The sequence below is a fragment of the Ranitomeya variabilis genome, chromosome 1 (genome assembly GCF_051348905.1).
Source record: "Ranitomeya variabilis isolate aRanVar5 chromosome 1, aRanVar5.hap1, whole genome shotgun sequence".
NCBI classification, from domain to species: Eukaryota; Metazoa; Chordata; class Amphibia; order Anura; family Dendrobatidae; genus Ranitomeya; species Ranitomeya variabilis.
Window position 1 is genome coordinate 704789825 of NC_135232.1, and position 27290 is coordinate 704817114.

General features: G+C 45.0%; 1 protein-coding gene across 2 annotated transcripts in view; it reads left to right on the forward strand.

Moving 5' to 3' along the window:
* The window catches only part of L2HGDH (L-2-hydroxyglutarate dehydrogenase), a 47157-nt gene that overhangs the window by 926 nt on the left and 18941 nt on the right, over positions 1 to 27290 (forward strand). For both annotated transcript variants that reach the window (XM_077267336.1, XM_077267337.1), the window contains exons 2-4: positions 15451 to 15566; positions 15890 to 16041; positions 16120 to 16251. In XM_077267336.1, coding sequence (XP_077123451.1) covers positions 15451 to 15566; positions 15890 to 16041; positions 16120 to 16251 — 400 coding nt within the window. The remainder of the gene's footprint in view (positions 1 to 15450; positions 15567 to 15889; positions 16042 to 16119; positions 16252 to 27290) is intronic.

Consider the following 27290-nt stretch of genomic DNA (forward strand, 5'->3'; position numbering starts at 1 on the left):
ATATATAGAAGAGGGAGCCCCACATCAAAACCAGGTCTCTCCAGCCTGGCCCAAATGGGTTCTGGGCATCAGAATTGGCATCAAAGTGGGCAAACAACCCATTTTCACAGATTTGAATAAGTAACTGATGTTTTTAAGGGGTTAAATGACACTTAGAATACACAGATAGTGATGCCCTGCATCAAACCCAGGTCCCATTAGCCTTGCCCAAATGGGTTCTGGGCATGAGAATTGGCATCAGAGTGGTCAAACAGCCGATTTTCTCAGATTTGAATAAGTAACTGATGTTTTTAAAGGGAACCTGTCACCCCAAAATGGAAGATGAGCTAAGCCCACCGTCATCAGGGGCTTATCTACAGCATTCTGTAATGCTGTAGATAAGCCCCCGAAGTATCTTGAAAGATGAGAAAAAGAGGTTAGATTATACTCACCCAGGGGCGGTCCTGTCCAATGGGCGTCGCTGTCCGGGGCCTCCCATCTTCTTATGATGAGGTCCTCTTCTTGTCTTCACGCTGCAGCTCCGGCGCAGGTGTACTTTGTCTGCCCTCTCTGACATTTCCCGATGCCTGCGCACTGCAGTACTTCGCTCGGCCCTGAACAGGACAGATAAAGTACACCTGCGCAGGAGCCACGGCAGGAAGCAAAGAAGAGGACGTCATCGTATGAAGATGGGAGGCGCCAGACTAGGACCGTGACGCCCATCGGACCGTACCGCATCGGACCGCCCCCCAGGTGCATATAATATAACCTGTTTTTCTCATCTTTCAGGTTACATCGGGGGCTTATCTACTGCATTACAGAATGCTGTAGATAAGCCCCTGATGGCGGTGGCCTTAGCTTATAGGCGAATTTTGGGGTGACAGATTCCTTTTAAGTGGTTCTCCCCCCCCCCCCCCCAGGTGTTTTTAACTAAAAGAGTCACCTTGTGCAGCACTAATGCTGCACTCTGTTAAGGTGGCTCTTTTTTGGGGGGTCTCTTCCAACGCTGCAATCTTGCTTTTTATAATTTGCCCGCCATACATGTATTCTGTGCGGGGGCATGTCTTTTTTTCCCCAGACCCAAACGCCTCCCAGCCATCACTCTGCCCCGCCGTACTCCGGGCGCCGCCTCCTCTGCCTTCATTAATGTCCCCGGTGCCTGCGCTGTAAGTTCCCATCATGTGATGTGAGTCGAAGGGCAGCGCAAACTGCGCATGCCCGAAAAAGCAACTTACAGCGCAAGTGCCGGGGATGTTAAAGGGAATTTGTCACCTCAAATTGGTGGGCTATGTAAATGCCCTGTGTCCGGTCCGATGGGCGGTGTTTCATCTTCTTTCCTCCACCCCATCCTTCCCCACTGTCCACAATATTTTCGGGAATTTGAGTAGGTGTCCTCCATAGTTCGCGTGTGTGCAATGAAATCTTGCCTCACGCACGCACAGTATGCTTTGCCCAACTGCGGTCAAAGCCGAAAAGCATTACCATTTGGGTCAGGCTAACAGGACCTGTGTTTCATGCAGGGCATCACTATCTATGTATTCTAAGTGTCAGATCAGTGGCCCAAAGTCATTTAACCCCTTAAAAACATCAGTTACTTATTCAAATCTGTGAAAATGGGCTGTATGCCCACTTTGATGCCAATTCTGATGCCAAGAACCCATTTGGTCCAGGCTAGAGTGACGTGGGCTTGATGCGGGCCACCACTATCTGTATTCTTAGTGTGAGATCAGTGGCCCAAAGTAATTTAACCCCTTAAAAGCATCAGTTACTTATTCAAATATGTGAAAATAGGCCGTTTGCCCACTTTGATGCCAATTCTGGTGCCCAGAACCCATTTGGGCCAGGCTGGAGGGACCTTGGTTTGATGCAGGGCATCACTATCTGTGTATTCTAAAGGTACCTTCACACTAAGCGACGCTGCAGCGATACAGACAACGATGCCGATCGCTGCAGCGTCGCTGTGTGGTCGCTGGAGAGCTGTCACACAGACAGCTCTCCAGCGACCAACGATGCCGAAGTCCCCGGGTAACCAGGGTAAACATCGGGTTGCTAAGCGCATGGCCGCGCTTAGTAACCCGATGTTTACCCTGGTTACCAGTGTAAAATGTAAAAAAACAGTACATACTCACCTTCGCGTCCCCCGGCGTCCGCTTCCTGCACTGACTGAGTGCCGGCCCTAACAGCAGAGTGGTGACGTCACCGCTGTGCTGTGCTTTCACTTTACAGCCGGCGCTCAGTCAGTGCAGGAAGCGGATGCCGGGGTACGCGAAGGTGAGTATGTACTGTTTGTTTTTTTACATTTTACACTGGTAACCAGGGTAAACATCGGGTTACTAAGCGCGGCCCTGCGCTTAGTAACCCTATATTTACCCTGGTTACCATTGTAAAACATCGCTGGCATCGTTGCTTTTGCTGTCAAACACAACGATACACGCCGGTCTGACGACCAAATAAAGTTCTGAACTTTAACCAACGACCAGCGATATCACAGCAGGATCCCGATCGCTGCTGCGTGTCAAACACAACGATCTCGCTAGCCAGGACGCTGCAACGTCACGGATCGCTAGCGATATCGTTTAGTGTGAAGGTACCTTTAGTGTGAGATCAGTGGCCCAAAGTCATTTAACCCCTTAAAAGCACCAGTTACTTATTCAAATCTGTGAAAATGTTTGCCCACTTTGATGCCAGTTTGATACCCAGAACCCATTTGGGCCAGGCTGGAGATACCTGGTTCTGATGTGGGGCGCCCTGTTCTATATGTCTGCAGTGTGAGATCAGTGGCCCAAAGTCATTTAACCCTTTCTGCAACGCTCTTGGTGTCCACTTTGATGCCCATTTTTTTGCCAGTTTTATTGTTTTTGTAGCTGTTAAGTGTATTCACATCAGGGCACCTCACTGCATTGTATTTTATTATTGTGATGATTATTTTTTGTTGTTAAACCTATAAAAAACAGAAAAGAAAAGATTGCTGAATAAGAAACCAACTTCAGCCTCGTAAACTTCACTGCAAAAGGAGAAAAATAACAGAATTTCACGGCCGGTGTCTGTTCACCATTGTTTCTTTGGTTTTGCTTATACATTGTGGTAAAAATGACCCAGAAACTTTGCTACGGATCCGTCTGGTCCTGGTGATACCAAGTTTGTAGCGTCTATTTTTGTGATACCAAGCTTATAGCGTCTATTTTTTGTTTATTTACAAGAAAAAACAAACAAAAAACCTTAGGCCAGGTTCACATTGCGTTAATGCAGTCCGTTCAACGCATAGTGTTGACGGGCTGCGTTAATGCTATAGCATACACGCCATCGCATTATGCTATACCGCTAGCGCAGATGATTCAGTTGTGCTAGCGGTGACGGAGCCTCAGACGCTGCAGCCCGCGTCCGAGGCTCCGTCACTGAATGACAGCACAGTGCTAGCACATGCCGATTATGGCATGCGTTGGCGATACGCCCGATAATAGGGGTTAATGGCAGCGTAAACGGACTGCGTTACACCGCATTATGCCGTGGTGTAAGTACTGCATTAACGCAATGTGAACCCAGCCTTACAAAACAAATGTTCTCACTCTCTGTATTTCAAGAGCTATCACTTTTTAGGGTAAGTTCACACAGAGCATTTTTGCTGCGTTTTTTATGCTAATTTTCAGATGCTTTTTACAGTACCAGCAAAGCCTATGAGACTTCAGAAATCTCATGCACACACATTGGGTTTTTGTGTGATCAGTATCTTGTGCTTTGCAGCGTTTTTTTGACATAGGGCATGTTGCTTCTTTCAGTGTTTTTTCAGCGTTTTTCACCCATTGACTTGAATGGATGGTGAATAAACGCTGTAAATACGCAAGGTTGACTTTTCTTGCAGCGTATTTGCTGCAGAAAAGTCAAGGAGAGCTGGATGTGATGTCACACTCAGCTCTGCTACCTCTAGATGGCAGACTGCAAGATGCGTCCATGCAGCCTGTCATCCTGCAGCAGACCTCCCATTCACTTGAATGGGGGGTCCGACATTACAGTGTTTGACACACTGTCATATGCATGACAGTGTGTCAAACACCGCTTCTGACCAGCGGGGAGCGCTCAGCTATGTTCGGAGGTGTAAATTTCTCCTCCAATCACTGGTGTCAGCTGATGGGACTACTACTCCCATCATCTGACACATGCTAATTACAGTGACAACAGGAGCGGCAGATGGGAGTTTTCATCTGCTGCTTTCGCGCTATAAATAAATAATTTAAAAAACAAAGGCGTGGGTTCCCCCCTAATTTTGATAACCAGCCAGACAGCCTGCAACCCACTGCTGTCAGCTTCAGCAAGGCTAGTTATCAAGAATAGAGGGGTCCTCACGCTTTAAAAAAAAAAATATTTAAATAAATAATTTAAAAAAACCAGTGTGGGTTCCCCCTCATTTTTGACAACCAGCCTTGCTAAAGCTCACAGCTGGGGGCTGGTATTCTCAGGCTGGTAAGGGGCCATTGATATGCCCCCCCCCCCCCCAGCCTAAAAATAGCAGCCTGCAGCTGCCCAGAAAAGTGCATCTATTAAATGTGCCAATTCTGGCCCTTTGCCCGCCTCTTCCCACTTGCCCTGTAGCGGTGGCATGTGGGGTAATGAGGGGTTGATGTCACCTTGCTATTGTAAGGTAACAACCCGGCTTAGTAATGGAGATGCGTCAATAAGACACCAATCCATTACTAATCCTATAGTAATTAAAGGGTTAAATAAACACACACCTATGCATAAAAGTCTTTTAATGAAATAAAACACCAGAGTTTTGACCATATTTTTTTATTGTTCTGCCATTCCAAAGCAAAGCCCTCGATCTTTTGTAATAAAAATAAAATAAAAAAGCAAAAGTATACGGTACTTCCTGATCAGTCGAGTCCAATATAACGAGTGTCCCACGCAGTATCCTGGGGGAGATAAAGCCTACAACCGGGAGCGCTGTTAATGCGACCGCTCCAGGCTGTAAGCAGCAGGGGAATGAATGAGACGGAGCGGGCGCAGACTCAGTAACGAGCGGTGACTGTTCTCCCTCTCAGCCTGACCTGAGGTATATAAAGTGTTGGGTGTTGCCAGAGGTTCGAGCTTTAGTAACCCACACCGATCCTGAATTTTTAGGTTTATTTTGGGGGGGTTTATAGGTTTGATTCATTTTTTTCCCCCTTTTTTCCTTGCTTTGATTATAGTGTTTTGTTTTTTTTTATTTTTTTTTTTTATTTATTTTTCTTTTAACCTTTTTTTTCCAAGGTTATTTTTAGCAGACTATTTTACTGGAAGAAAGCATAATAACCACAAACCGTCTCACTTTACTCTGCTCCTTTTCCCTAGTCGACCTTTGACATGAACAAGACATCCTGGATTTTGACCCAGACTTGGTGACTGTATAAAAGTAGTTGCTGACTGACAAAAAACAAACAAACAAATGGCTCACCTTCTCATGTGGATTAGAAATGCAAGCAAGATGTGAATTTCCAGTAATGTTCATTTCCAATTTTTCATTTTTTTAAAGCAAATTTTTACAGATTTTTTTTAACTTATTCATGACAGTAGAAATATGTATAAAATAAGATTTTTATTTAAAAATTAAGTAAAAAGTATAAGGATGAATGCCCACCATCAGAAGTTGCAGCGTTTTGAACTCACCGCGCTTGTGCTGCATTCAAAACGCTGCATTGTACAGCACAAGCACAGTGGATGGGATTTATAGAAATCCCATGCCCACTGTGCTTCTATTGCTGCATGGATTTACAAGCCGCAGCATGTCAGTTTCTGTTGCAGAGTCCGGAAGAATGTAGCGTTATGCGACAATGCGACGTTGCGGCGCACCGACGCATACTGTGCAAGCGCCGCACAATGGGGGCAGCGGATGCTGTTTTTCAACGCATCCGCTGCCCCATTGTGAGGTGCGGGGAGGCGGGGGCGGAGTTCCGGCCGCACATGCGCGGTCGGAAATGCTGGACACGACGCACCAAAAAACGTTACATGCAACGTTTTTTGGTGGCGACGGTCCGACGCAACCGTCGCACGACGGTTGCGACGTGTGGCAATGCGTCGCTAATGCAAGTCAATGGAGAAAAAAAAGGCATCCTGCAAGCACTTTTGCAGGATGCGTTTTTTCTACAAAACGACGCATAGCGACATGCAGTGCACGACGCTAGTGTGAAGGTAGCCTTAGATGCAAGATGATCAAAGCTGATGAGCATACAAGCAATAGGAACAGCATGATACAGGCTTGAGAACATATAGATACAAAGAAATAAAAATACAACAGTGTAATAGACTATAATCCCAGTATTGCAGATGGATACCAGTGTATACCACTTATGGTAATTATATTCCTCTCACTTCATGATACCATATTTCTAGTTACTGACATTTTTTTTCCCAAATATACCCTATATTATTTGCGATACACTAGTATCCGCCTGCAATACTGGGACTATATTCTATTGCACTATTGTATATGATTTTAGATATTTGCTCTCAGGGCTGTGGAGTCGGAGTTTGAGCCCATTTTGGTGAAGTCAGAGTCGGCATAAATGGACCGACTCCTAAAATATATAATAAATTGGTTACAGTAGTTCCGGTTTATGGGTAATATTTTTATCATAAGAATTTGGGAAAGTTATGAAATATACTATTCCTGCTGCAGTTTATGTTCATGACTGGATGGTGGCCTGATTCTAACGCATCGGGTATTCTAGAATATGTACAGTATGTATATAGTAGCCACATAGTATATAGGAGCCATGTAGTATATAGCAGACAAATAGTACGTGGCCTGTGCTATATAGTATGTGGCTGCTATATACATACATATTGTAGAATACCCGATGCGTTAATACAGGCCATGCAATATATAACAGTGGCCACGCAGTATATAACACAGCCCAAACAGTATATAACACAGCCCACGTACTATATAACACAGGCGACGTAGTATATAACACAGCCCACGCAGTACAAAGCACAGGTCACATAGTATGTAACACTGGCCACGTAGTATATAGCAGCCATGTAGTATCTAACACTGCCCACGTAGTATATAGCAGCCATGTAGTATATAGTACTGCCCACGTAGTATATAGCAGCCATGTAATATATAGTACTGCCCACGTAGTATATAGCAGCCATGTAGTATATAGTACTGTCCACGTAGTATATAGCAGCCATGTAGTATATAGTACTGCCCACGTAGTATATAGCAGCCATGTAGTATATAGTACTGCCCACGTAGTATATAGCAGCCATGTAGTATATAACGCAGCCCACGCAGTATACAGCAGTGTGGGCATCATATCCCTGTTAAAAAAAAATTATTAAAATAAAAAATAGTTACATACTCACCTCCTGGTACCCAACGGCACGATGGCGATGTGCGCGCGGCTGCCGCCATCTTCCGTTCCCAGGATGCATTGCGAAATTACCCAGATGACTTAGCAGTCTCCTCAGACTACGGAGGGTGAGTATAGCAGTTTTTTTTTTTTTTATTATTATTTTTAACATTAGATTTTTTTACTATTGATGCGGCATAGGCAGCACCAATAGTAAAACGTTGGGGACACACAGGGTTAATAGCAGCGGTAACAGAGTGAGTTACCAGCGGCATAGCGCGGTCCGTCACCGCTGGCATTAACCCTGTGTGAGCGGTGACCGGAGGGGATTATGGAGCGAGCGGGCGCCGGGCACTGACTGCAGGGGAGTAGGGAGGGACTAATCGGACTGTGTCCGTCGCAGATTGGTTGCGGCAGCCATGACAGGCAGCTGGCGAGACCAATCAGCGACGCGGGATTTCCGTGACGGAAGTTGCTGACAGACAGACAGAAAGACAGACAGACGGAAGTACCCCTTAGACAATTATATATCTATAGATAAGTAGTGAAGCTCCTCCTCTACAGATAAGGGGAAAAATAACAAACACACAGGGAAGGAATGCCTGCATTTATCTCAAACTTTTGGAGTGAACAGGAAAGCAGGATTAAAGGTACCTTCACACTGAACAACTTAATAACGATAGCGATCCGTGACGTTGCAGCGTCCTGGATAGCGATATCGTTGTGTTTGACACGCAGCAGCGATCAGGATCCTGCTGTGATATCGTTGGTCGGAGCTAGAAGGCCAGCACCTTATTTCGCCGCTGGATCACCCGCTGACATCGCTGGATCGGTGTGTGTGACAGCTGCAGCGATCGGCATCGTTGTCGATATCGCTGCAGCGTCGCTTAATGTGACGGTACCTTTAGACTTCCTTATCTAATAATAATAATCTTTATATAGCGCCAACATATTCCGCAGTTCTTTACAGTTTAACAGTTTCAAACACAACAGTCATAAGTAACAACATTAACAATACAGTAATTAAAGCAAAATAAGACGACCCTGCTGGTGAGAGCTTACAATATACAATGAGGTGGGGGAGATACAAAGTACAGGTGTGTATTTACAATGATGTATTTACAATGATGGTCCAGCCATCTTCAGGGGGTGGGGGATAGATGAAGTAGTGAATGGGCTACACACACACAAGCATAAAATGACTTTGATTATTGAATGTGATAGGCCGCTCTGAACAAATGTGTTTTGAGGGAGCGCCTAAAACTATGCAAGCTGTGGATGGTCCTAATATGTTGGGGTAGAGCATTCCAGAGGATTGGCGCAGCACGGGAGAAGACTTGGAGTCGGGAGTGGGAGGTACGGATTAGTGCTGAGGTTAGTCGAAAGTTGTTTGCAGAGCGCAGAGGTTGGTTAGGCCGATAGACAGAAATGAGGGAGGAGATGAAAGGGGGTGCCGCACTGTGGAGAGCTTTGTGGGTGAGAACAAGTACTTGGAGTTGGATTCTATAATGAATGGGCAGCCAGTGTAACGAATGGCGAAGAGCGGACTCGTCTGAATACTGATTAGCTAGATGGCCAACCCTGGCTGCTGCATTATGGAGAGACTGGAGAGGGGAAAGTCGAGTAAGGGGGAGGCCAAGTAATAGAGTGTTACAGTAATCCAGGCGGGAGGGGATCAAGGCGACAGTGAGGGGTTTTGTTGTTTCCATGGTGAGAAAAGGGCGGATTCTAAAGCTGTTCTTTAGGGGTAAGCAGCACGAGCGGGCAAGAGACTGTATATGGGATGTGAAGGAGAGATCAAAGTCAAACATAACACCCAGACAGCGCTCCTGCTGCCAGGGTGTTATTATGGTGCCACCCACGGAGAGGGAAATGTCAGATTTAGGGAGGTTAGTAGATGTGGGAGCAGAAGTTCAGTTTTGGAGAGGTTAAGTTTCAGATAGAGAGCGGACATGATGTTGTAGACTGCAGACAGTCAGTGACGTTCTGTAGTACAGCGGAGGTAAGGTCAGGGGATGACGTGTATAGTTGTGTCAAAAATAGTAAACCCAGCACTCAACTTAAGTATATTTTGCAGTGAATTTTATTGTAGCATAACCAATAAAACGTTTCGGTCTGTGGCGACATACATCAGTTACGTAATATTCAATAGCAAAGGTTGATTGTAAATACGTAGTACCTTTAGTATGAAGCAAATATAGGACTTTTAGCGTCGTATAGATCGCTGTAGGAGTAAGTAAATATACAGTAGGTAGTACCTGGAGCCCACGTGCTCCTAGATGCGTGCACCTAGTTGTGTGTCATCGGCATAAGGATGGTATTGAAAGCCTAATCTGCTTATGGTCTGTCTAATTTGGGCCGAATAGAAGGAGAAGAGAAGGGGGCCAAGGACTGAGCCCTGAGGTGCCCTGACAGTGAGAGGAAGAGGAGATGAAGTGGAGCCAGCAAACAGAACACTGAAGGAGCCGTCAGAAAGATAGTAAGAGAACCAGGAGAGAGCAGTGTCGTTAATGCCTAGCGACTGGAGCCTAGAGAGTAGGAGAGGGTGGTCAACAGTGTCGAAAGGTCGAGAAGAATGAGCAGAGAGTGGTCACCTTTACATTTTGCTGTCAGAAGGTCGTTGATCACCTTGATGAGTGCCGTTTCTGTCAAATGTAGGGGGCGGAAACCGGACTGTGAAGGGTCTAGGAGGGAATGAGTGGAGAGGGAATGGATAATGCGGGAGTAGATCAGATGCTCCAAGTGTTTAGAGATGAAGGGCAGATTGGAGACTGTTCTGTGGTTATTTGTGCGGGATGGGTCGAGGGCGGGTTTCTTTAGTAATAGAGTAACGAGAGTGTTTGAAGGAGGAGGGGAAAATGCCAGAGGAGAGGGAGAGATTAAAGATTGTAGTTAAGTGAGTTGTGACGACTGGAGAGAGACTGGAGGAGATGAGCGGGAATGGGGTCGGTAGTGCATGTAGTCGGATGAGAAGAAGAGAGGAGCTTGGAGACTTCTGTGATGGGATCGAATGTGGAGAGTGAGCCAGGAGAAATGCAGGGAGGGATGGGAGTCACTGCACTTGGTGGCTGGGAGCGGATTTCCTGATGGATATTATCTATTTTCTCTATAAAGTGGGAGGCCAGGTCATCAGTGCAAATGTCTGTGATAGGGGCTTGTGCATTTGGCCTGAGGAGGGAGTGAAAGGTGTCAAAAAGTTTCTTGGGGTTGTTGGATAGTGAGGAGATCAGAGTGGTGAAGTAGGTCTGTTTGGCGAGGTGAAGGGCAGAATGATAAGTTCTTAACATAAATTTGAAGTGTATGAAGTCTTCTGGTGTGTGAGTTTTCCTCCATAAACATTCAGCACACCTAGAGCACCGCTGGAGAAATTGGGTTTGCGATGTGAGCCAGGGCTGTTTTACGCTGTTTGGAGGTTCTAAGGGTGAAGGGTGCTACTTGGTCCAGAGTGTTTCTGAGAGTGTCATTGTAGTGGTGTACAGCCAGACCAGGACAGGAAATAGAGGAGATTAGGGACAGTGATGAGTGTAGGGAGCCTGAAAGTGTATGAGGGTTAATGGCTTGTAGATTTCTGACTGAATGGTAGGTAGGAGTGTGCTGGGGTGGGGGAGGAATTGTGAGTGTGAAGGAGAGAATGTTGTGGTCAGAGAGGGGAAGCGGCGAGTTATCTAGGTAGGAGATTGAACAGAGCCGGACAAAGAGCAGGTCAAGAGTGTTAAGGTACCGTCACACTAGGCGATATCGCCAGCAATCCGTGACGTTGCAGCGACCTGGATGGCGATATCGCTGTATTTGACACGCAGCAGCGATCTGGATCCCGCTGTGAAATTGCTGGTCGCTGCTAGAAGGTCTGCACATTATTTGGTCGCTAGGTCGCCGTGTATCGCCGTGTTTGACAGCAAAAGCGACGATACCAGCGATATTTTACACTGGTAACCAGGGTAAACATCGGGTTACTAAGCGCAGGGCCGCGCTTAGTAACCCGATGTTTACCCTGGTTACCAGCGTAAAAGTTAAAAAAACAAACAGTACATGCTCACCTGCGCGTCCCCCAGCCTCTGCTTCCTGACACTAAAGCGCCGGCCCTAAACTGAAAGTGAAAGCAACAGCGGTGACGTCACCGCTCTGCTGTTAGGGCCGGAGCTCAGTCAGCGTCAGGATGCAGAGGCTGGGGGACGCGCAGGTGAGCATGTACTGTTTGTTTTTTTAACTTTTACGCTGGTAACCAGGGTAAACATCGGGTTACTAAGCGCGGCCCTGCGCTTAGCAACCCGATGTTTACCCTGGTTACCCGGGGACCTCGGCATCGTTGGTCGCTGGAGAGCGGTCTGTGTGACAGCTCTCCAGCGACCACACAGCGACGCTGCAGCGATCGGCATTGCTGTCGCTATCGCTGCAGCGTCGCTTAGTGTGACGGTACCTTTATTGTCTTTGTGTGTTTCGGAGGTTGAGAGCTGTGAGAAGCCTAGAGAAGTGGTTAGTGATACAAGCTGGGATGCAGATGTGGAAGTGCGGCTGTAATGGGGATGTTGAAGTCTCCCAGGATAAGGGTTGGTAGTTGTGAGGACATGAATTTGGCCATATCTATGAACTGTTCCAATATCTATGTCTATCCCTCTCACATAATGTCTTGACACTTGTCTTCTCTATTGTCTTCTTTCTCTTTGTACTGTGTTGTGTATAAGTACAGGTCCTTCTCAAAAAATTAGCATATAGTGTTAAATTTCATTATTTACCATAATGTAATGATTACAATTAAACTTTCATATATTATAGATTCATTATCCACCAACTGAAATTTGTCAGGTCTTTTATTGTTTTAATACTGATGATTTTGGCATACAACTCCTGAAAACCCAAAAAACCTGTCTCAATAAATTAGCATATTTCACCCGTCCAATCAAATAAAAGTGTTTTTTAATAACAAACAAAAAAACCATCAAATAATAATGTTCAGTTATGCACTCAATACTTGGTCGGGAATCCTTTGGCAGAAATGACTGCTTCAATGCGGCGTGGCATGGAGGCAATCAGCCTGTGACACTGCTGAGATGTTATGGAGGCCCAGGATGCTTCAATAGCGGCCTTAAGCTCATCCAGAGTGTTGGGTCTTGCGTCTCTCAACTTTCTCTTCACAATATCCCACAGATTCTCTATGGGGTTCAGGTCAGGAGAGTTGGCAGGCCAATTGAGCACAGTAATACCATGGTCAGTAAACCATTTACCAGTGGTTTTGGCACTGTGAGCAGGTGCCAGGTCGTGCTGGAAAATGAAATCTTCATCTCCATAAAGCATTTCAGCCGATGGAAGCATGAAGTGCTCCAAAATCTCCTGATAGCTAGCTGCATTGACCCTGCCCTTGATGAAACAAAGTGGACCAACACCAGCAGCTGACATGGCACCCCACACCATCACTGACTGTGGGTACTTGACACTGGACTTCAGGCATTTTGGCATTTCCTTCTCCCCAGTCTTCCTCCAGACTCTGGCACCTTGATTTCCGAATGACATGCAAAATTTGCTTTCATCAGAAAAAAGTACTTGGGACCACTTAGCAACAGTCCAGTGCTGCTTCTCTGTAGCCCAGGTCAGGTGCTTCTGCCGCTGTAGCCCATTTCCATTTCCTGCACACGCCTGTGCATGGTGGCTCTGGATGTTTCCACACCAGACTCAGTCCACTGCTTCCTCAGGTTCCCCAAGGTCTGGAATCGGTCCTTCTCCACAATCTTCCTCAGGGTCCGGTCACCTCTTCTCGTTGTACAGCGTTTTCTGCCACATTGTTTCCTTCCAACAGACTTACCATTGAGGTGCCTTGATACAGCACTCTGGGAACAGCCTATTTGTTGAGAAATTTCTTTCTGGGTCTTACCCTCTTGCTTGAGGGTGTCAATGATGGCCTTCTTGACATCTGTCAGGTCGCTAGTCTTACCCATGATGGGGGTTTTGAGTAATGAACCAGGCAGGGAGTTTTTAAAAGCCTCAGGTATCTTTTGCATGTGTTTAGAGTTAATTAGTTGATTCAGAAGATTAGGGTAATAGGTCGTTTAGAGAACCTTTTCTTGATATGCTAATTTATTGAGACAGGTTTTTGGGGTTTTCAGGAGTTGTATGCCAAAATCATCAGTATTAAAACAATAAAAGACCTGACAAATTTCAGTTGGTGGATAATGAATCTATAATATGTGAAAGTTTAATTGTAATCATTACATTATGGTAAATAATGAAATTTAACACTATATGCTAATTTTTTGAGAAGGACCTGTATGTGATTCACGTCTAAATATTTTTCTATCTACTCCCTAACACGGTACAAAGATATATATCTTTCCTGTGGCAAAGTGAAGAAATTGGCTATTGCTGCCAGAACCCCCCCACACAAAATTGATTCCAACTTGAAGAGACGTGCCTGAAAAGGGGCAATTGTGAATCAAGCCTCTCTGTGGGGCAGCACCTATTTAATGATCGAGCGATGATTTGCTTGAGATGAAACCCTTCCTTGTAGATATGGCCAACCCTCAGGTAACACTACATGAAGGTCAATGGACACAGGTGGCTGAATTGAAGGAATTGCTTCATCACCCATTTACGGTGACTAAAAAGTTACAAGCAGAGGATTTAAATCCTGGCATTTTTATAAAGGGGTGGAAGAACTTGTTGTTTTGCCTGTCCCAAAGAGGAGGATTAATCGCAGATGGCATTGCTGCTTCAATAAATCGGAGAAACACACTGCTATTAGAAAATAAAATTCTTCTGGCAGCTGTTTATGTGGACCTGAGTGATTATATATTGCTGGATGATCAACAGTTTACTAAAGGAAAAGAAGGTCTGATTGAAGTAGCAGTTAGGATGCGTGGGCTACAGGACGGCCAAGAGCAAGAGGACTCTGGTTCTGCCAGTGCTGCTGCTTCCGTTTCTTCATCCTCATCAGATGAGGAGTTTGATTTCAGAAAGTATTTGGATGACATGGAGCAGGCAAAGCGCTGCTGCAGGGAAAAAGATTCCATTCCCATAGAAAACAAATTGACCATATTTCAGCAACGTTTTTCACTTGCTCTCAATGAAGTAGAAGAGTTCAATCGTTCATCAAAACTGACTGCACGAGGCAATTCCTTTGTACCCTGAAATTGTTAGATCTGTTGCCCAATGTGGCTACTGTTTTGCCACCAACCCAAGTTAGTGTAGAGAGGTTGTTCTCTAGCCTTAAAATAATTAGGTCAGATTTGAGGTCATCTATAAAGGAGGATCTGATGGAGGCGATACTATTTCTCAGAACAAATTGATAGACTCCACAAATTCTATTCAGTACGTTATTGTTGAAACATTTTTTTTCACACTTACTGCATAGTGTATAATAAATTGTAACTATGAAAAAGTTTTTTGTTCTAAAGTTGTATTCCAATAAGTATATTTTATGTTCTATCTAAATGGCTTGATTATTGTATCATAATAATGATTAAAAGCCTGATGTTACCATTTTACCACAGTAAATTTGTCACTTAAACTTAAATATGAGCCATGTATGAGGGAGTCGTGGAGTTGGAGTGGGTGTCATGGAAATTGAGCAGTCGGAGTTGGAGTCGGAGATTTAGCCTACCAACTCCACAGCTCTGTTTGCTCTCAAGCCTGTATCATGCTGTGCCTATTGCATGTATGCTCATCAGCTTTGATCATCTTACGTCTTACACGTTTTAATTAATTTTGCAATAAAAGTCCTATTTTATCTATATTTTATTGTCCTTGTAGGAAAAAAAAATCACGCCTTCCAAAACTTAATGGATATTTTTGCCAGAAGTCGCCATGTTGTTGGCTCGTTGTGTGTTTTGCAGCAAAAATTTTACTTTTATCTTCAAAGGAATTTTCTCTACGTATGAATGACGCTGCCCGACCCTTGTAAGGAATTCACCCCGGGGTCAAACGGTGACTACATTGCTTATATAGAAAGATTCATTTTCTATAATGAAACAACTGTAATAAATCACAGTTAGAGCAAAAAGAAACCTTGACAGATCAAGGAAGCTGAGTTATGGGGACTCAGAAAGAAGAAGAAGAAGAAAAAAAAAAAAGATCCATGTATCTCAGCTTCCTGGACACCTTGTGTAGTGTTACTAAGATGTCTTTACTTCTACTTCATTCATTCTTTCAGTACCTATGATATTGTCATTGTCGGCGCTGGAATCGTAGGACTTGCATCTGCTCGGCAGCTCATCCTGAGCCATCCGAATCTCCGATTTGCCATTTTGGAAAAAGAGAATGAGATTGGTGAGTTCAGTAATGGTTAGTAATGAGTATGGGCAGCTTTAGATCCAAACTTTCCTTGTAAGATTTTACAGCACGGTGGCTCAGTGGTTAGCATTGTTGATTTGCAACGCAGGGGTCCTGGATTGATATCCCACCAAGGACAACATCTGCAAGGAGTTTGCATGTTCTCCCTGTCTCCCTGTAAACGCTTGTTTCTTCACACACTCCAAAGCCATACTGATAGATCACTGTCCCCATTGGGGCTCATAGTTTCTGTACAGCGCTGTGGAGCATGTTGGTGCTATATGAGAAAGCATAATAAGAATGTGTCTTTTACCTTCCAGCTTCCCATCAGAGTGGCCATAACAGCGGTGTGATTCACAGTGGAATATATTACACTCCAGGATCTCTGAAGGCCAGGCTGTGTGTGCGGGGGGCTTCCCTTCTCTATGGATACTGTGACCTTAATAGAATCCCATACAAGCAGTGTGGCAAGGTATATGATGGGGCGTAGAGTAGCTGATTTATGCAGTATCCTTGTGTCTGTAGTGAAAGGGTGTTCTGGTTTTTGCAGCTCATAGTAGCCGTACGGCACCAGGAGATCCCCAGATTACAGGCTTTGTACGAGAGAGGGCTGCAGAACAGTGTGCCGGGGCTTCGAATCATCGATGCTAAAGGAATCCGAGAGAAAGAGCCCTACTGCAAGGTGAGCGGTGGGATCAATAATGCTCCTTGCATCTGTGTTGTGAATTCTGCTCTTGGGCTCCCTCCGGTGGTTGTAAGTGGTAGCGCTGCTGTCTCTGAATGACAGCATTTATCAGGGGTGTTCACTTTTTGCAATTATGACTGGGCTATTTAGTCTTGCTTCACCCTTTAGTCAGTGCCAGTTGTCCATTGTTCCTGGAGGATTCACATCTCTGCCTGGTCTCTCCTGCTTTGCAGTTCTTTTCATCAAAGATAAGTTCTGGCCTTGATTTTTTGCTGTCCACATGCTGTGGCCTTATTGTTCAGTTCTTTTCCATGTTTTTTTGTCTTGTCCAGCTTGGTCTGTATAAGGATTTGTTTAGCCAAGCTGGTATCTCTGGAGATGCAGATGTACCCTCCATATCTTTAGTTAGCTGTGGAGTTTTTGTATTTTCTGTGGTGGATATTTTCTAGTGTTTTAATACTGACTGCATAGTGCTCTGTCCTATCCTTTCTATTTAGCTAGAAGTGGCCTCCTTTGCTAAATTCTCATTTCAGTCTGTGTATGTTTTTTCCCTCTCCTCTCACAGTCAATATTTGTGGGGGGCTGCCTATCCTTTGGGAATTTTCTCTGAGGTAAGATAGTTTTCCCTTTTCTATCTCTAGGGGTAATTAGTCCTCCGGCTGTGTCGAGATGTCCAAGGAGTGCTAGGTACATTCCACGGCTACTTCTAGTTGCGGTGTTAAGTTCAGGGTCTGCGGTCAGTACAGGTACCACCTTCTCCAGAGTACATCTCATGCTGCTCTTAGGCCACCAGATCATAACAGTACAACTGGCCCACAATGAGTTAACCGCATCTCAGAAGAAGGGAAGGAAAGTGCTGAGCCATTTTTTTTTCTGTAGTCTGTTGTGTTTTTTTTTTTTTTTCTTCCCTCTTTACCTCTGGGTGGCTCAGGAGTTCGGCGCTGGTATGGATGTTCAGGGATTGGCTTCTCGTGTGGATCAACTTGCTGCTAGAGTACAGGGTATTTCCGATTATATCGTTCAGACTCCGGTTTTAGAGCCTAGAATTCCAACTCCTTATTTGTGTTTTGGAGATAGGTCCCAATTTCTGAGCTTTAAAAATAACTGTAAACTGTTTTTTGCTCTGAAACCCCGTTCCTCTGGTGATCCCATCCAGCAGGTTAAAATTGTTATTTCTCTGCTGCGTGGTGACCCCCAGGATTGGGCATTTGCCCTGGAACCTGGGAATCTGGCGTTGCTTAATGTAGACACCTTTTTTCAGGCGCTTGGGTTATTGTATGACGAACCTAATTCAGTGGATCATGCTGAGAAGACCTTGTTGGCCCTGTCTCAGGGTCAAGAAGCGGCAGAATCATATTGCCAGAAATTTAGAAAATGGTCTGTGCTGACTAAATGGAATGAGGATGCCTTGGCGGCAATCTTCAGAAAGGGTCTTTCTGAATCCGTTAAAGATTTTATGGTGGGGTTCCCCACGCCTGCTGGTCTGAGTGATTCTATGTCTCTGGCCATTCAGATTGATCGGCGCTTGCGCGAGCGCAGAGTTGTGCACACTATGGCATTGTCTTCCGAGCGGAGTCCTAAGCCTATGCAGTGTGATAGGATTTGTGTCTAGAGCTGAACGACAAGGATTCAGACGTCAGAATAGGTTGTGTTTTTACTGCGGCGATTCTGCTCATGTTATTTCTGATTGCCAACTGATTGCGTACCAAGAGAATCGCTAGTTCTGTTACCATCAGTACTGTACAACCTAAATTTCTGTTATCTGTGACCCTGATCTGCTCATTATCGTCATTTTCTGTCATGGCATTTGTGGATTCAGGCGCCGCTCTAAACTTAATGGACTTAGAATTTGCCAGACGTTGTGGTTTCCCCTTGCAGCCTTTGCAGAGTCCTATTCCTTTAAGGGGCATTGATGCTACACCGTTGGCTAAAAATAAACCTCAGTTTTGGACACAGCTGACCATGTGCATGGCGCCAGCCCATCAGGAAGATTGTCGTTTTCTGGTGTTGCATAATTTGCATGATGCTGTTGTGCTGGGTTTCCCATGGTTACAGGTGCATAATCCGGTATTAGATTGGAAATCTATGTCTGTGACTAGTTGGGGTTGTCAGGGGGTTCATGGTGACGTTTCTTTGATGTCAATTGCCTCCTCCCCCTCTTCTGAAATTTCTGAGTTTTTGTCAGATTTCCAGGATGTATTCAATGAGCCCAAGTCCAGTTCCCTTCCACCGCATAGGGACTGTGATTGTGCTATTGACTTGATTCCAGGCTGTAAGTTCCCTAAGGGCCGACTTTTCAACCTGTCTGTGCCAGAACATACCGCCATGCGGAGCTATGTTAAGGAGTCCTTGGAGAAGGGGCATATTCGGCCATCTTCTTCACCATTGGGAGCAGTTTTTTTTTTTTTTGCCAAAAAAGATGGCTCCTTGAGACCCTGTATTGATTATCGCCTCTTGAATAAGTTCACGGTCAAATTCCAATACCCTTTGCCTTTGCTTTCTGATCTGTTTGCTAGGATTAAGGGGGCTAGTTGGTTTACTAAAGGTACCTTCACATTAAGCGACGCTGCAGCGATAGCGACAACGATGCCGATCGCTGCAGTGTCGCTGTTTGATCGCTGGAGAGCTGTCACACAGACAGCTCTCCAGCGACCAACGATGCCGAAGTCCCGGGGTAACCAGGGTAAACATCGGGTTACTAAGCGCAGGGCCGCGCTTAGTAACCCGATGTTTACCCTGGTTACCAGCGTATAATGTAAAAAAAACAAACAGTACATACTTACATTCGCGTCCCCCGGCGTCCGCTTCCTGCACTGACTGAGCCCGGCCCTAACAGCAGAGCGGTGACGTCACCGCTGTGCTGTACTTTCACTTTCACTTTACGACGCTCAGTGTGGGAAGCGGACGCCGGGGGACGCGAAGGTGAGTATGTACTGTTTGTTTTTTTTTACATTTTACACTGGTAACCAGGGTAAACATCGGGTTACTAAGCGCGGCCCTGCGCTTAGTAACCCGATGTTTACCCTGGTTACCAGTGTAAAACATCGCTGGTATCGTTGCTTTTGGTGTCAAACACAACGATACACGGCGATCTGACGACCAAATAAAGTTCTGAACTTTGTTCAATGACCAGCGATATCACAGCAGGATCCTGATCGCTGCTGCGTGACAAACTAAACGATATCGCTAGCCAGGACGCTGCAACGTCACGGATCGCTAGCGATATCGTTTAGTGTGAAGGTACCTTAAGATTGACCTTCGAGGGGCATATAATCTTGTTCGTATTAAGCAGGGTGACGAATGGAAAACTGCGTTTAATACGCCCGAAGGCCATTTTGAATATCTTGTGATGCCATTCGGACTCTCTAATGCTCCATCTGTGTTTCAGTCCTTCATGCATGATATATTTCGGAATTATCTTGATAAATTCATGATTGTATATTTGGATGATATTTTGATTTTTTTCACATGATTGGGAGTCTCATGTGAAACAAGTCAGGATGGTATTTCAGATCCTTCGTGATAATGCCTTGTTTGTGAAGGGGTCTAAGTGCCTCTTTGGAGTACAGAAGATTTCTTTTTTGGGCTTCATTTTTTCTCCCTCATCTATAGAAATGGATCCGGTTAAGGTTCAGGCCATTCATGATTGGATCCAGCCCACATCCGTGAAGAGCCTTCAGAAATTTTTGGGCTTTGCTAATTTTTATCGCCGTTTCATTGCCAACTTCTCCAGTGTGGTTAAGCCCCTGACCGATTTGACGAAGAAAGGCGCTGATGTGACGAATTGGTCCTTTGCGGCTGTTTCTGCCTTTCAGGAGCTTAAACGCCGATTTACTTCTGCCCCTGTGTTGCGTCAGCCGGATGTTTCTCTTCCTTTTCAGGTTGAGGTTGACGCTTCTGAGATTGGGGCAGGGGCCGTTTTGTCTCAGAGGAATTCTGATGGTTCCTTGATGAAACAGTGTGCCTTCTTTTCTCAAAAGTTTTCGCCTGCGGAACGCAATTATGATGTCGGCAATCGTGAGTTGTTGGCTATGAAGTGGGCATTTGAGGAGTGGCGACATTGGCTTGAGGGGGCCAAGCACCGTATTGTGGTCTTGACCGATCATAAGAATCTGATTTATCTCGAGTCTGCCAAACGGCTGAATCCTAGACAGGCCCGATGGTCCCTGTTTTTCTCCCGTTTTGATTTTGTGGTCTCGTATCTTCCGGGTTCTAAGAATGTTAAGGCTGATGCCCTCTCTAGGAGCTTTTTGCCTGATTCTCCTGGGGTCCTTGAGCCGGTCGGTATTCTGAAGGAAGGGGTGATTCTTTCTGCCATCTCCCCTGATTTACGACGGGTTCTTCAGGAATTTCAGGCTGATAAACCTGACCGCTGTCCAGTGGGGAAATTGTTTGTTCCTGACAGATGGACTAGTAAAGTGATTTCGGAGGTTCATTGTTCTGTGTTAGCTGGTCATCCTGGGATTTTTGGTACCAGAGATTTGGTTGGTAGGTCCTTTTGGTGGCCTTCTTTGTCACGGGATGTGCGTTCTTTTGTGCAGTCCTGTGGGACTTGTGCGCGGGCCAAGCCTTGCTGTTCCCACACTAGTGGGTTGCTTTTGCCTTTGCCGGTCCCTGAGAGGCCTTGGACGCATATTTCTATGGATTTTATTTCGGATCTTATCTGGGTGGTTTGTGACCGGTTTTCTAAGATGGTTCATTTGGTACCTTTGCCTAAGTTGCCTTCCTCTTCTGATTTGGTTCCGTTGTTTTTTCAGCATGTGGTTCGTTTGCATGGCATTCCGGAGAATATTGTGTCCGATAGAGGTTCCCATTTTGTTTCTAGGTTTTGGCGGGCCTTTTGTGTTAGGCTGGGCATTGATTTGTCTTTTTCTTCCGCATTTCATCCTCAGACAAATGGCCAAACCGAGCGAACTAATCAGACTTTGGAAACTTATTTGAGATGCTTTGTGTCTGCTGATCAGGATGATTGGGTGGCTTTCTTGCCATTGGCCGAGTTTGCCCTTAATAATCGGGCTAGTTCTGCTACCTTGGTTTCACCCTTCTTTTGTAACTCTGGTTTTCATCCTCGTTTTTCTTTGGGGCAGGTTGAGCCTTCTGATTGTCCTGGGGTGGACTCTGTGGTTGACAGGTTGCAGCAAATTTGGGCTCATGTTGACAATTTGGTGTTGTCTCAGGAGGGGGCTCAGCGTTTTGCTAACCGTCGTCGGTGTGTTGGTTCCCGGCTTCAGGTTGGGGATTTGGTCTGGATGTCTTCCCGTCATGTCCCTATGAAGGTTTCTTCCCCTAAGTTTAAGCCTCGGTTTATTGGCCCTTATAGGATTTACTCTCAACTAAGTACTTTCATTTCCAATGAAATAACAATTCAGAGTAAATTTTCTAACATAACATGCTAACTGGGAGCTGCTTATACTACATACATCGATGCTTTTTAGTCAGTACTAATAGTGTCATCAGACTCCATAGGGACAAAACCTGCTAACAATGGGAATAGTAACAGCCAGTTGACAATAAGTTCATAGATTTCCAGAAAGAATAACAGAGGAACTGTACAATGTAGATTTCTAATAAAAAAATGCTCTAGAATTGTTTATTCATGGAAAATACAAGTATTTCTTATAACGGACAAGTCAGGAGAGCAGATGGGTCATCTAATAATCTAGCAGCTAGTTATGGGGCTGCTCTGAAGAAGACAGTATAGGTGAGCGGACGAGACGCCAAGCTCAGGGATACATTATTTTCATTTATTTATGGATCTGTATAAATTGGACCTGCAGTCAGATTTCGCAATGTAAACTGCATACATTTTAAAATAGACTTTGTAGACCTGATGAGCTGGTTGTGCTTACTTTGAAAATCTGTGCAAGAATGACCCTGATATACAGATCATTTTGTGTGTGTATACTGTATAGGCTTGAGACAGGCTCTCCACGGGCCGAAACGTTTCCCCATTATGGGCTATTAAATTTGAATACCTTCATAACTTTATCCAGAATGATGTGCTGCCTCTGAATTTTGGACTTCTGTATACTGTGTGTATATATGTATACTGTGTGTATATGTGTGTGTATATGTATATGTATATATATATATATATATATATATATATATATATATATATATATATATATATATATATATATATATATATATATATATATACAGTTACAGTGGGGCAAAAAAGTATTTAGTCAGTCAGCAATAGTGCAAGTTCCACCACTTGAAAAGATGAGAGGCGTCTGTAATTTACATCATAGGTAGACCTCAACTATGGGAGACAAACTGAGAAAAAAAAATCCAGAAAATCACATTTTCTGTTTTTTTTAATCATTTTATTTGCATATTATGGTGGAAAATAAGTATTTGGTCAGAAACAAAATTTCATCTCAATACTTTGTAATATATCCTTTGTTGGCAATGACAGAGGTCAAACGTTTTCTGTAAGTCTTCACAAGGTTGCCACACACTGTTGTTGGTATGTTGGCCCATTCCTCCATGCAGATCTCCTCTAGAGCAGTGATGTTTTTGGCTTTTCGCTTGGCAACACGGACTTTCAACTCCCTCCAAAGGTTTTCTATAGGGTTGAGATCTGGAGACTGGCTAGGCCACTCCAGGACCTTGAAATGCTTCTTACGAAGCCACTCCTTCGTTGCCCTGGCGGTGTGCTTTGGATCATTGTCATGTTGAAAGACCCAGCCACGTTTCATCTTCAATGCCCTTGCTGATGGAAGGAGGTTTGCACTCAAAATCTCACGATACATGGCCCCATTCATTCTTTCATGTACCCGGATCAGTCGTCCTGGCCCCTTTGCAGAGAAACAGCCCCAAAGCATGATGTTTCCACCACCATGCTTTACAGTAGGTATGGTGTTGGATGGATGCAACTCAGTATTCTTTTTCCTCCAAACACGACAAGTTGTGTTTCTACCAAACAGTTCCAGTTTGGTTTCATCAGACCATAGGACATTCTCCCAAAACTCCTCTGGATCATCCAAATGCTCTCTAGCAAACTTCAGACGGGCCCGGACATGTACTGGCTTAAGCAGTGGGACACGTCTGGCACTGCAGGATCTGAGTCCATGGTGGCGTAGTGTGTTACTTATGGTAGGCCTTGTTACATTGGTCCCAGCTCTCTGCAGTTCATTCACTAGGTCACCCGCGTGGTTCTGGGATTTTTGCTCACCGTTCTTGTGATCATTCTGACCCCACGGGGTGGGATTTTGCGTGGAGCCCCAGATCGAGGGAGATTATCAGTGGTCTTGAATGTCTTCCATTTTCTAATTATTGCTCCCACTGTTGATTTCTTCACTCCAAGCTGCTTGGCTATTGCAGATTCAGTCTTCCCAGCCTGGTGCAGGGCTACAATTTTGTTTCTGGTGTCCTTTGACAGCTCTTTGGTCTTCACCATAGTGGAGTTTGGAGTCAGACTGTTTGAGGGTGTGCACAGGTGTCTTTTTATACTGATAACAAGTTTAAACAGGTGCCATTACTACAGGTAATGAGTGGAGGAAAGAGGAGACTCTTAAAGAAGAAGTTACAGGTCTGTGAGAGCCAGAAATCTTGATTGTTTTTTTCTGACCAAATACTTATTTTCCACCATAATATGCAAATAAAATGATAAAAAAACAGACAATGTGATTTTCTGGATTTTTTTTTCTCAGTTTGTCTCCCATAGTTGAGGTCTACCTATGATGTAAATTACAGACGCCTCTCATCTTTTTAAGTGGTGGAACTTGCACTATTGCTGACTGACTAAATACTTTTTTGCCCCACTGTATATATATATACATACATACATACACTGCTCAAAAAAATAAAGGGAACACTTAGCCGAATATAACTCCAAGTAAATCAAACTTCTGTGAGATGAAACTGTCCACTTAGGAAGCAACACTGTTTGACAATCAATTTCACATGCTGTTGTGCAAATGGAATAGACAAAAGATGAAAATTATTGGCAATTATCAAGACACACTCAATAAAGGAGTGGTTCTTCAGGTGGGGACCACATCTCGGTACCAATGCTTTCTGGCTGATGTTTTGGTTACTTTTGAATGTTGGTTGTGCCTTCACACTCGTGGTAGCATGAGACGGACTCTAAAACCCACAGAAGTGGATTAGGTAGTGCAGCTCATCCAGGATGGCACATCAATGCCAGCTGTGGCAAGAAGGTTTGCTGTGTCTGTCAGCGTAGTGTCCGGAGGCTGGAGGCGCTACCAGGAGACAGGTCAGTACACCAGGAGACGTGGAGGGGGCCGTAGGAGGGCAACAAAGCAGCAGCAGGACCGCTACCACAGCCTTTGTGCAAGGAGGAGCACTGCCAGAGCTCTGCAAAATGACCTCCAGCAGGCCACAAATGTGCATGTGTCTGCACAAACGGTTAGAAACCGGACTCCATGAGGATTGTCTGAGTGCCCGACGTCCACAGATGGGGGTTGTGCTCACAACCCAACACTGTGCAGGACACTTGGAATTTGCCACAGAACACCAGGATTGGCAAATTCACCACTGGCTCCCTGTGCTCTTCAAGATGAAAGCATGTGATAGAGTCTGGAGACACCGTGGAGAGCAATCTGCTGCCTGCAACATCCTTCAGCATGACCTGTTTGGCAGTGGGTCAGTAATGGTGTGGGGTGGCATTTCTTTGGAGGGCCGCACAGCCCTCCATGTGCTCGCCAGAGGCAGGCTGAATGCCATTAGGTACCGAGATGAGATCCTCAGACCCCTTGTGAGACCATATGCTGGTGCGGTGGGCCCTGGGTTCCTCCTAATGCAGGACAATGCCAGACCTCATGTGGCTGGACTGTGTCAGCAGTTCATGCAAGATGAAGGCATTGAAGCTATGGACTGGCCCGCCCGTTCCCCAGACCTGAATCCGATTGAACACATCTGGGACATCATGTGTCGCACCATCCACCAACGTCACGTTGCACCACAGACTGTCCAGGATTTGGCAGATGCTTTAGTCCAGGTCTGGGAGGAAATCCCTCAGGAGACCATCCACCACCTCATCAGGAGCCTGCCCAAGCATTGTAGGGAGGTCATACAGGCATGTGGAGGCCACACACACTGCTGAGCATCATTTCCTTGTCTTGAGGCATTTCCACTGAAGTTGGATCAGCCTGTAACTTCATTTTCCACTTTTGAGCATCATTCCAACTCCAGACCTCCGTGGGATATTAGTTGTGATTGACGTTGATCGTTTTTAGGTTTCATTGTTCTCAACACATTCCTCTATGTAATGAACACAGATTTACAACTGGAATATTTCATTCAGTGATATGTGGGATGTGGTATGTTAGTGTTCCCTTTATTTTTTTGTGAAAAAAAATAAAAAATATATATGTGTGTGTGTATATGTGTGTGTGTGTGTGTACATGTGTGTATGTATATATGTGTGTGTGTGTATATGTGTATATATATATATATATAAATATTGGAAATACGCTACCTGAGTGGGTTGGGGAATACTCGCTTGGCAGCAGGATAAACACTTCAGGCACGATATCTCACACAGAGCAGTCTTATTTGGTTTATTACACATCATAAACCACATGACGTACAGTCCATTGCGTTATATTTCATGAGCTTATCACGACCCACAGTCCGTTCAGTCAACGTGGGAGACCACACAGTTCATAGAACATTACAAGCACTAACAGACTGTATAGTACCTGACGGGAGCTCCTGCTCCACCTGCTGACTCCTTGTCAGTCCTCTCCTCCGGGTAAGCTGCCTCACAGGGATCACCAACTTGCCTGGCCGGCACACATTAGTCAGTCCAGACCCACCGAAGGACTGTAGCTTCCCCACACAGTAGCTATCACTGGCTCTGCAGATCCCGGTCCTCACTTCGTGCTATTCAGGGATCCGGTCCTATTCCCAGGACCTCCCAACACCCAGGTTAGACAGGATCACACAGGTGGCCAGTCCGGGTACTATTCAGGACGTCCATCCCCAGCTGGGACCGTCCAATACCGAGGCCACCAATAAGAAAGTCTCGCCTTGTGCTATTCAGGATTCCTACTCCCAGGAAATCCAACACAGGTAGCCCAATGTGCTATTCAGGAATCCTACTTCCAGGAAATCCAACACATACTTCAGGACCTTCAGAGACCACGTTACCACACCCTGGTCACATTATATACCCTGAAACCACACCCCTGGATGGGAGTGTGGATGTGTGGCTAGTTTGTCCCCCCCATCTCACACAACTAGCCTAGTAAGTCTCCCATACTAACTATACACCATTACACAAACTCGAGGGACTACAGGTCCCAGAACAACCACATTACATCAGACTTACCACGCAGACTCCCTCTGCGACACATATCGGCCATTCACCACACTACCAGTCACTGTTTCATCATAACCCTGCCTCCAAGTGCATCTTGAAGAGCACACACAGCGCCCCCTGGCTGTAACATTGGTCACTACACCACAATATATATACATACAGCACAGACCAAAAGTTTGGACACGCCTTCTCATTTAAAGATTGTACATTCACACTGAAGGCATCAAAACTATGAATTAACACATGTGGAATTATATACTTAACAAAAAAGTGTGAAACAACTGAAAATGTTTTATATTCTAGGTTCTTCAAAGTAGCCACCTTTTGCTTTGATAACTGCTTTGCACACTCTTTGCATTTTCTTGGTGAGCTTCAAAAGGTTAGTCACCGGGAATCGTTTTCACTTCACAGGTGTGCCCTGTCAGGTTTAATAAGTGGGATTTCTTGCCTTATAAATGGGGTGGGGACCATCAGTTGTGTTGTTCATAAGTCTGGTGGATACACAGCTGATAGTCCTACTGAATAGACTGTTAGCTGCTTTTTTCTTGCCATAATACAAATTCTAAGTAAAGAAAAATGAGTGGCCATCATTAATTTAAGAAATGAAGGTCAGTCAGTCCGAAAAATTGGTTAAACTTTGAAAGTGTCCCCAAGTGCAGTGGCAAAAACCATCAAGCGCTACAAAGAAACTGGCTCACATGAGGACCGCCCCAGGAAAGGAAGACCAAGAGTCACCTCT